Source organism: Dermacentor andersoni, chromosome 4, assembly GCF_023375885.2.
Source record: "Dermacentor andersoni chromosome 4, qqDerAnde1_hic_scaffold, whole genome shotgun sequence".
NCBI lineage: Eukaryota > Metazoa > Arthropoda > Arachnida > Ixodida > Ixodidae > Dermacentor > Dermacentor andersoni.
Window position 1 is genome coordinate 150,275,993 of NC_092817.1, and position 11,512 is coordinate 150,287,504.

The 11,512-nt window shown below is 46.5% G+C and overlaps 1 protein-coding gene across 1 annotated transcript in view; it reads right to left on the reverse strand.

The window, feature by feature from the left end:
- The window catches only part of LOC126537920 (fatty-acid amide hydrolase 2-like), a 39,722-nt gene extending 32,054 nt beyond the window's left edge, over nucleotides 1-7,668 (reverse strand). Inside the window, exon 1 of the mRNA XM_050185040.2 lies at nucleotides 7,417-7,668. Coding sequence (XP_050040997.1) covers nucleotides 7,417-7,605 — 189 coding nt within the window. The 5' untranslated portion in view covers nucleotides 7,606-7,668. The remainder of the gene's footprint in view (nucleotides 1-7,416) is intronic.
- Between the last annotated feature and the right edge of the window lie 3,844 nt (nucleotides 7,669-11,512).

Here is an 11,512-nt window from a genome sequence, read left to right on the forward strand (position 1 = left end):
GAGTACTGGTAAGACACAGCTATTAGATACTTTTCTCTTGAGGGATAATGGCAACCTGCTGTTCATGATCTGAGAATGCCTGCCAAACGCACCCCAGCCCATTCTTATTCTTCTGATTATTTCCGTCTCATGATCCAGATCCGCCGTCACTACCTGCCCTAAGTAGATGTATTCCGTAACCACTTCCACTGCCTCGCTACCTATAGTAAACTGCTGTTCTCTTCAGAGACTGTTAATCATTACTTTAGGTTTCGGCAGATAAATTTTTAGACCCACCCTTCTGCTTTGCCTCTCCATGTCAGTGAGCATGCATTGCATTTGGTCCCCTGAATTACTAAGCAAGGAATGCTGTGAATGCGGCCGAACGTTAGTCTTTTCACCAAGTTTCACTCTTTCCGTAGCCAAGTTTGTGAATGCAAAACGTCGCCGTCACCCCCACTTTCAATGGTTGTTTTCAGTAAGCCATATTTTGAGCCTTCATGCTTTCATGATGTCATTGCCACATTTGTTGATCGGTGTGATATTCCCCGTTTATCGCTATGTCGTCTTTTGTTTTGTTTTTCTATTTTTATTGCCTTTTTGTTTTCTTCAAACGATTTTATGCCCTCATCCTTCGCCATTACACTGGTTAAGTGCCATATCCATTTCCTTCACATACTCGCGGTCTCCTACTCTTTTTCTTTCTGTGCTTTTTTATGTTACCTCTCTCTCTTTTGATGATGCTGTAAGAAAGACTCATGGTTATTTTGGTGATCGCTTGTCGCAATCTTGGTCTGCACTGTTACCCAGCAGATAACATTTACGTTTTTATGTTTATCGGTACATGTGAGAGTGGCAATGTGGGCACGTGTACAGGTTCCTGAATGAAATATATGTATGTTGCTTGCTTTCCAAAAATAAACAGTTAGCAGTCTGCGCTCGTGGTGTGGTGTGTGTTTTTTTTCGTGTGTCCTCGTTTTCTTCACGCAGTTAAAGAAACGTCTAAAACCGGCGAGATTGTTAGCCGTATCTACTTGAAATGGATCTCCAGGATGAGACGTACCACTTTCGACATGTTCCCCCAAGTGGGGGGCAAAATACATAGGTGTTCCAGTTACTTTGTGCTTAAATGTATAAGAGACCGTGTCAAAGGAGTGAGTGGAACAACAGTGATTTTTTACATCGAGTTTGATGGCGTACACCCCCAAACTGGTCTCAATCTGGAAATTCATTCAAAGTGGATACCCGTTGCATGCTCACGGGCTTATATTCGTAAATTGCAATATTTGCCGTAAGGTAATGAATTATCGACTTAATTAGTGAATTTATTTACTTCGTTGAATATGTATTTCGATTTCTCATGCGAGTAATATCCGCCTATCTGAGTAATCCATTTCAATGACTCGAATTATGTTGCCTGTTACAGGGGATCTTTAAACGTCCGGAAAATTCGGCAACCCCGGCCGCCATCGAAACCGCGACCTCGAGCTTGCTTTTGAAACTCGCATACTATGTCTATGCCAATGTAAGACTGTTTCCGGCCACGTGCTTTTTATCATTCTTACCTTTCACACGTACGATTTTTATCTCGACGAATACAGTACCTTCAGTTATTGTGAACGCTGCTGTATTTATTCACCACGTTTTCTCCTATATATTTTCACGGCATCACGCAGCTAAAGTTTTACGGTCCAAAGTTGCGTCAGTCCTATCGAAGGACAACTTCTAAAACCTTTATTGTGCACATATGCGCAAATTTTGTTTTTCAAATAATATTTTTTTTTTTTTTTTGCGTAAGCGGGAGCGCGCCAAAAACGACTCGTTATGTGCTGGGCTCGAACCTTATTCTAGTATTGCGTTACTGTAAACGTCCCACCTCCGTTTTTGAGGTGATGTTTAAATATTGCAATGCTCGCAATCGCACATACTGCGATAATTAGAAATATTCACGCTGCCAGTGAGCGCACAACCTAAATTACCGCTGTTCGTCATTGCGCGTCTTCGCGTGTTTCGACACAATATGGTGGCGCAACCGCACGTCTCACCACCCTATACGAAGAACGTGGCACCGAAGCACCCTAATTAAGAAGCAAAAGCGAGGAGTCCTGTTGCACGCACGCCTTATACATGAGGAGTGCCGACGCTGTCAATACGATGCGTCACTGCATTGGTTCAACACTAATTGCATTAACATTGACATTCATCGTGAGATAGATTCTGCAGGAATTTCTTTTTCACTTCCGTCACAATACGAATGCAAAACGATCTTAAATACTGCATATATAAGACTTTAGTCTGTATTGACATACAAACACTCCTGCAGCTATATTTTACCTAGCGATACCTACCGGACCACGTAATGCGTAAGATCAAAATGCTCATGTACTAATTAGCCGTGAACAAGTCATGTGCCGTGGTAACTCGCACAAAACCATAATGCTACGAGCGCGAATCAGAAAGCCAAATTACAGCCGTAAATGCGAAGTCAAAACATCCATTCCAAGCGCTGGACGTTTCTTGGACCGGCTCGGCCTTATCGGCCGGTAGCGCCGCGGCGCGGCGCTTCTGTCAGTTGTCGAAGATGGCGGTGAACCTCCACGACAATGCGAGATGACATGTGGCAACGGAACCGCCAACAAGCTCCGGTCATTTCATTGGGAGAGTCGGGACCACCCGCCATACAGTTCGGACCTCGTCCCTAATGATTTTCGCGTTTTCGGTGCGCTGGAGAAGTTCCTGGCAGGACAGCGATTCACGTGCAACGATGAAGCCGATGGCAGCAGTCTGACGTTGGTCCCACAGTCAGCCGGACGAATTCTACCACCAGGGCATCTCAAAGTTAGTGCTGCGTTGGGACAAATGGTCTGAATCGGTGTGGGGACTATCTGGAAAATAGTGTAAGGTACGTAGAATGGTACGTGCACTTGTAATCACCTGTATGTCCCCTATTTTGGCCAATAATAAAGAGGGGCAAAGACTTTCTGATTCGCCCCCGTAAATATATTTATATGAGATGAATTTAGGTTTCGATGTGTCTCATGTGATTTCTGTTGTCAATTGTTGTATAATGCGATACGTTACCTGTGTGTCTGACTTTCTCTTTCGTTCTGGATACCTTTCTTTTGTTCGGTGCTGGCTTTTTAGTTCATTTTCAGTATATTTATTCTACGTGAAAAAAAATAAGTACCCGGCGCCACCACTTTCTAAATATCACGTAATAAAAAGAAACAGGATAATTGAAGAAACTTAGATTAAAACGCCTGCAGATGATTAAAACTAGGTTGCGACGACGTTCACTGATCGCACACCATCCTGCATAAAGATAGTTCGTATCATAATCTGATTATCGATAAAGGTTCAATCGTAGACAGCGTTTTCTTCGGCAACCACGGCGGGTAACGCCGTGGTTGCTCAGCGGCTATGGTGTTGGGCTGCTGAGCACGAGGTCGCGGGATCGAATCCCGGCCACGGCGGCCGCATTTCGATGGGGGTGAAATGCGAAAACACCCGTGTACTTAGATTTAGGTGCACGTTAAAGAACCCCAGGTAGTCGAAATTCCCAGAGTCCTCCACTACAGCGTGCCTCATAATCAGAAAGTGGTTTTGGCACGTAAAACCCCATAATTTAATTTTTTTCTTCGGCTTTGCAAAGGCTTTCGATAAGTACGTCACAAACTTCTCATTTTTAAGCTTAGTAAATGAAATCTTGATCCTAATGTGTTCGCATGGCTATAGGTCACTTTCTTTTTAATCGATCACAGTTCGTTGCATCTAATAACCACTTTTATTCATTTAGCCCCGCTGAATCCGTCGTTCCTCAAAGATCAGTTTTAGACCCTCTCCACTTTCTGAATTACATTAGCGACTTACCCTATGAGATCTCTTCTAACATTTAACTGTTTGCCTACGATCGCGTTATTCCTCGTGAAATTTCTGACACTGCTGGTAGTAATATCCTGAAAAATGACATTAACGCTGTCTGTAACTGGTGCGACTTGTGTTTAATGCAACTAAACCCCACTAAGTGCAAAACCACGCCTGTAACCCGCCATGAACTTCGTGTTGCAACCTATTGTCTTAAGAATGCTACCTTACAGATTACATCTTACAGATGCCTAGGTGTTCATATAATCTCTACACTTCCCTGGCCTTTACCATCGACAGCGTTATCAATAAAGCCAATCGCATGCTAAGTTAATCCGTCGAAACTTCTCGTCCGCTCCATCATCATTAAAGTTAATTTTATACAACATGTTATAATTAGGAGTAAAATGGAATACGCTTCATCAATTTGGGGCCCGTATGCTGAAACGCTAGCCCCGTCTCTCGAACGTGTTCAGAATAATTCCTCGAGCTTCACATTAAGCAAATATAACCGCACGGCAAGCGTAACTACTTTGAAAAAAACATCCGGTAACTTCCACCACTTTTCGCTCGTCGCAAATACTTTCGCTTAGATCTGTTTCATAAAAAAATATACTTCCACAATTAACATCTTCGTAATAATCTTATGTCCCCCCCAACCTACATCTCACATCGCGTTGATCACCACAACGTGGTTTTGAATACCGCAGTGTCGCACTAGAGCTTGTCATGAGCATTTTGTTCTCAGCACCTGTCAAGAATGGAACCACCTTCCCTGCTCAATGGTTGCTAGAGAAGACTGCGCACATTTCCGCACGGTCATAATCGAAACCATCACTTCGGGCTTCACGCGATAATAACTACGTCACTTGCTGCCTTTCTTTATTCTTTATTGTTTGGTAACCTTTTTTTTCGACCCCCACTCCCTTCTGTAATACCTTTGGGGTCTTGATGGTATAACAAATAAAAGGGAAAAAATAACGCAAGTACAGCGATGATTTAGGCATCAATGGAACGTGCAGGGTTTCTTTTGCCACGGCGATCGTCTACTATATTCATTCATCACCAAACCAAAGTACATCAGAGGATGTGAAACTACGGAGTGAAAACGCCTGCATGCGCACGGCTAATATCATTGCACTAACACACGAGGCCATTGGCGCTTGATAATCAATTCGCGACGAAAAGGTAATCGCCAAAGTATAATATATGACAATTCAACTCAGGGCATGGTCATCTGTATATGAAGGATAGTTATTACGTCTCAGTTTACACATGCGTAGTAACCAACAAAATACAAGGGTAGCAGCTTCTTTTGAAAATTTTCAGCGTGGTGAATTGTTCTCACTGCTCTGGGATTGTCTGTGTATCTGCCGAGTGTTGTATTCTCATTAGAAACCTTTTATCAACTGTAAAGGCGTTTATTAGTCACCGAAGTTTCAGCGCGACCGTAGGATCAGGGCACTGACTCCCAGCACGAGCGGTGTTACCCGAGGAAAAGCGCTAGAGAGATTCACCCACTAGAAAGTGCTGGAGAGGATGGCCCACTATAGCGTACCTTTTCTTCGCTACATTTACCCCCAGGTACAAAAACGGAGCCGTGCGGCGACCTAACAGCTCTCTATGAGTGAATCAAAGCACGGCTTGAGGCGCTCGACGTTCACAATGTCTCGTCCACGACGGCGCATGTCCGAAGACGGTTCAACGGGTTCGATCACGTAGTTGACGAGGGATGAGCGTTCGTCGATACGGTAGGGCCCTTAATACTTGGGTAGTAGTTTTGAAGATAGACCAGATGCAGCGGAAGGAACCGAGAGCCACACAAGGGCTCCAAGAAGGAAAGTGGGCATAGAGGTTGTGTCACCACTAGTGCTCTTCTGGCGCCCTTGTTAATTGGAGGTAAAGGCCCGAGCGAAATCGCGGCACTCTTCAGCATTTCTTGCCGTGGCCGAAACGAGCGCACATTCAGATGTATCCGGCCGGTATGGTAGAATTGTGTCGATGGTATGCGACGGGTGCCCTCCGTATACAGTAAGAAAAAGGGGGAAAAGCCGGTGGCGCTCTGAGTAGCGGTGTTGTACGCTGTTATGCCATACTACGAGCACCACGTGGCAACCACGAGGCGACGGGAGCTCCCACTTCTCCGCGACGAATCAAGAATTCGATGCGGGCGACGTCATCACCCTGCCCCGCCTGGTTCCTGCTGACGAGGGGTCGCCGAAGTGATTTAAGGGAGAACCGGCCCATTGTAGAGCACAGAGAGTCGCTTCCATCCGCCCAGTCGGTGTGATGCGCTCTTGCTGCTACCTGTATGATATTATCGACTATCTGTAAATATTGTATAAAGTTCTTCCTTTCTTCTTCGTCTGCGGAAAAAGTCGGTCTTTCGTCCTCCACACCGAAATCGCAACAACGCGTAGTTCACGAAGGGCAGAATGACGTCCCTATTCGCAATGGTCGGAGGCGACGTACATGGCAAGCATGTCGCCGAGTGTACGTTTGAAGCATTCCGTAAGGCCATTGGTTTGAGGATGGTACGCCGTGGTTGTACGATGAACAACCACGGTGGCACGGTGGCACTCTTTGAGAATGGATTCAACTACTTCCGAGAGGAAGACACGTCCGCCATCACTGAGTAGTTCTTGAGGTTGCCCATGGCACCTGAATTGACGATGCAGGAAGGAGGCAACATCGCGCGCTGTAGCTGAGGGAGGGCAGTAGTTTCGACGTTGAGGTGGTCAACTTCCACAATGGCCCAGCGGTTTTCAGCCGATGTCAGCGAAAAGGGCCGATACAAATTGATGCCGACGTGCCAAAACGGCCGGGTAGGGCGAGAAAAAGGTTGCAAAATGGCTGGTGAGAGATGGGGTGAAGATTTACGGCGCTGACAATCGAGCCAAGAGCGAATGAACTTCTAAACGTAGCTGTACAACCTTGCAATTTTTTAACAACAACGCGCGAGCGCCGACCACACGACGTGTCAGAGGCCTTGCAGCGGTGAGGGGCACTCCTGAAGCGAACAGTGCAGCATTACACATTCGAACTAGAGTTCGCCTTGCACGACCGCACGTAAAGTTGCCAATCCCGCCATCCCTGGCCACTACAAGGCCGCAGAGACGCCTTACCATCGACGCTCGCGTGCTATTGTTAAAGAATTGCAAGGGTGTACATCCCTAGGCAGTAGTGCCGCTGTCGAATGCTCTGGTGAGTTTTGAATATTCATAGTGTGCACACTGTGAATCAGAGTGGAATGACGCGCATAGTTCAGAACGCAGACAGCGGGGTACTACTAGCAACCACTGGCGGCCATCGGCGGTGTAATTGCGCCGGTGGAGTAGGTCGTCGCGAATGGCGAAATGATCAGCTTGACGACGCAACAACCTTTACGTTTACGTCTTTGTTATATTTTACTGCGTTTATGAGCGCCTACCACAAAGACACAAGCAGCTGTCCGAGCGACTTGCGTTTGCCGCTGAGGCAACAATTGTCGAATCCGGAAAGTGCCGCCCTTCTGCAGTGATAGCGTTAGATTTGCATAGACGCGTTTCGCGAGACGTTGAAAGGTTACTTCACCTTGCCATTTCTGATGTCGGCCGCAAGAGATGTAGCAGAACGCAGCAGAAGCTTGTCAGTGGCAGCTGGCAATGGCAGAGGCTTTTTCCAGAAGAACCATAGTGCAAACACCAGCCTGGCCACAGTACACCACAAGTACACGCCCAACTCCAACAGCAGCTCACGACAGGTTTTTAGGATGGAATCCATTGCACGAGGGACGCTGTGTCAGAATTTGCCAGCGTACACAAGTATACCGCTTATCGCTGCACGTACGCGTTGAAGAGGCTTCACGCTATCTCGCTTCAGACGGGTATGGGCAGTGTATACCTTCGTATCAGCTGCTCTGGATAGTGCAGTCAAAAATAGTGGACAACAGACTGCACAGCGATCGCCGAGCCATAGGACGGTTGCCGGAGGGAAGGAAGGAAGGAAGGAAGGAAAACATTATTTGGTCCTGCAAGTAGTGATAATTAATCACTAAGCGGGCCGCTCCCACGGAGGGAGTACAGAGCGTTTCTAGCTTATCCGAAAGGGTGGAGTGTTTAGGTTTCAGGGAGCGTTTCAGCGTTGCGAATGTGCGCGTGGCTAGCCACGGTCACGTTATTAACACGTACACCCGTGAGCAAAAGTATACGGACGAGGAATAGCGCGGTAAAGCCGATTTTTTCCTCTGCCTGGGAATACAACTTGGAATAGAAAGCAGCAATCCAAACTTGGCATTGCGAACTTTCCATTGTACTCGTCAATTTCAGTTTATGCACGTTAATTACAAAGAAATTCATTTTTTTCGGCGACCCTGTGCTTCGTATACTTTTACTCACGGGTGTACCTGTCCGTGTTGACCGAGCGACGCCGGCAGCATGTGTAGAAAGGCGGTTAACCGAGGGGCCCGATTTTTAATAATCATATCATGAGAAGCCAACAAACAATGAAACCAACGTAAACATAGCGAAAATTCCTTGTACTTAGTAATTCAAGTAAAGAATAGATAAATTAATGGCAATGAAAGTGGACAAAAAAAAAACAACTTGCCGCAGGCAGGGAACGATCCCACGTCTTCGCATTACGCGTGTGATACTGAGCTACCGCGGCGCCGTTTCCCTATCCACTTTCTTGGGTATATACGAGTTACTACTAGAACTAACCTTGGGAGTGTTAGCCAGCGCTACCACTCACAAACCTTGACGGCGGATGTGGAACATAACGAGGGTCCCGAATCCGGCAACATTGGTGCCTTCAGGTAGCATATGTGGGTTTATTGACCAGTTCCCTACACCCAGGAAGATCACGTACTCGTGACGCCTGCGGCATGAAGGATGTCTTCTATATATGCAGAAAAGAGACGGCGATCGTTTTGTAAGATGTGTTAACGTTTGGGTCTATATATATATATATATATATATATATATGTATGTATAACGCAGTTCGTATAGCAAGTTAGCCTTCATGCGCTTGTTTCTTTAATAAATCCTATAAGGGGGAAGGAGTGTGGTGACGGCGCCTATGAACATGGCCTGCGCTTCTGTGGTTACGTCATGCCCGTCGAAGGCGCCCGTGCGGCTGCAGCAGCGGTTGCGGCAGATTAATGGGGTTGCGGCGACCGCGGCGGCGCTTGTGTCGGCGTAGTGTGGTGCCGTATGAAAAAAGAAAAAGATGCATGATTTCATAGTCCACGCAGCTCATGTATGCAGCCTCTGAACAGATTCGCTGACAATCCGTCCCTACATGAATGTTGCGGCCCGCCTAATATTATGATACACTTCCATTAAACTTTCAGTAGTGAGTTTGCGCTTCTGTAGTCGTGTTTCTTTCGCGATCCATCTGATTTCTCCTCCCTGTAAGTTACCATCGAGTTGTACGGACTCGCCTTACATGTTCCACATGTTATGGAAACGTTGAGGAAGTATTTTCTCGCCTTCGTGAATTTGATCAGCTTCCTTCTTGCTTCTCGTGTAACTGGGGAGAAATATTCTCGTATAGAAAACCTAGACTCGTTCCACTGATAAGATGCGTTCTTTATCCTTATAGAAGGTCAAATTCGATATGATGGGCCTCTCTTTGTTATCGGCATACTTGCCTAATCTGTGCACCCTTTCTAAGTGCATGCCCGATAGGCCTATGTCAAGTTTTTGAAAGCATAAATGAACAATTTTCTGCTCGGACGCAGCCGAGTCCTTTCTTTCATTGTCCGCTATGTTAAAGAACAGCAGGTTTGAGCGTCGCATTATATGCTCAGTGTCATGGCACCGTGAAGAAATTATGGCCAATCGATCAGATACTTCGCGCAGGATATCAGCACTAGCTGTGGTATCAGCCGGGCTTCTCGACGCGGGAGTATTGACCAGAATGGCAATCTTTGCGCTCGGCAGTTTGATTTCACCTTCAGCGACCTTCTGTTCTTGCTTCAAATTTTTTAGTTCGGAAAGTAGCGTTACCGAGCTCCACTTTTAACTTGAGAAACTTGTTTGTAACTGCCATATGATCGGCTGTGACACTAGTTCGGAAAGCAAGTGTGAGTGCGCTTATTCTAATTTCTTAACTGCCTCTATTGCAGCAACAAAAGCTTCTTCTTGAGACTTATACCGGTGTCAAACCTACACTTCTGAACGCGATCGCAGCCGATCCGGATCGGATTTCTTGATCGCGGTCAACAATGGACTCTGCTACACGGCCCGGTTATCCGGACCGAGTTATCATCGCCTGCTGATCGTCGGCAAATCTCAGAGCTGCATAATGCCTTGGCTAAAAATTCAGATGCGCAAAATATGGTTAAATTTGGACACCAATTCAATTTTACAGCTTACTATTGCTCATAAAAAAGTTTTCAAACGTTTATTGTTATTATTATTATTATTATTATTATTATTATTATTATTATTATTATTATTATTATTGGGCTGCCTTCATTTCTTTGTTTTTAGACTTTTCAGAGAACTGCGTTAGAGGACGCAGAGGTCAGCCTACGATCGCGATTAAGAGGTTGATCACGATTCTCGAAAAGCGATCGTCCGGATCCGGACCTTGCAAGACTGCGTTCTGAAGTGAACGTGTAGCAACTCTCGATCCGGATCAAGCTCAGTCCGGATTGATTCCGATCGCGATTAGAAGTGTACCTTTGACACCGGTGTTAGTCATTCGTCTAGAATTTCTTTCAGCGTTTCCCGACGGCATCAGTTTTATTGCAGACATTGTATAGCGCATTTCAGGCGGAAGAGCCAAAAACTGCTGATGTACCATAGCAGTACGTGCTGCCCGAGCCAGCAAGCAGCAGCAGCCTGCGGTGCCAACGCCGCATGCCACCGACGTCGTGTGCGACCAGAGACCAAGGAAGCAGCAGCGGCCACCAAGGCCGGCCAGCGATAGCGGTACGTGCTTCCTTAGTGCTGGCTCGACCACCGTGCGCCGGCTTCCGAGAGCGAGAGCGACGGTGACGTGGCGTAGCGGCGATGCCCTTTCCCCTTACGCAATACCTGGCGCGCTATCGTGGCAGGAGGCGTACCCTTTCACCCGCTTTGCTCCGTCACAGTCAATGGGATTTTAGGTGCCGTTTCGCTGCTACAGACTACATACGCCTGCTTTTTCGCTCAATGGGTCATTTGACGGTCTCGCATCAACACGTAGGCAGATAAAAAGGAGAAAAAGGAAAACGAGGGACGCATTGCCACTTATTTTAGTGGTATTCACAACACCACCAAATAATAACACGTAAGTGTCATGACAGGATCATTAAACTGCGTAAATATACTGCACAGAACAAAAAGGAACAAACAACGAAGGAGAACAGCGCATCGCAAGATGCAGTGATGGGGATAATATACGCAACATCTTTCTAAGAATGGCCTTATAAGTATTGTAGCGAAGAAGACTGGCGCGCCCTACGGACGCACTATCCTCACCGGCCCGCCGACGAAGAGGAGCTCGCGCTCGGTGTAGCGAAGACTAGCGCGAGCCCCTCTTCGTCGGCGGGCCGGTGATGATAGTGCGTCCGTAGGTCGCGCCAATCTTCTTCGCTAGAGTATATACAGCGTGCGTTTTTTACAATACATATTTTTATAACAAGCTATTAGTGCATTGAACATGGCGGTTTTGCAGACAAGCTCCTATGTAAGTCGGA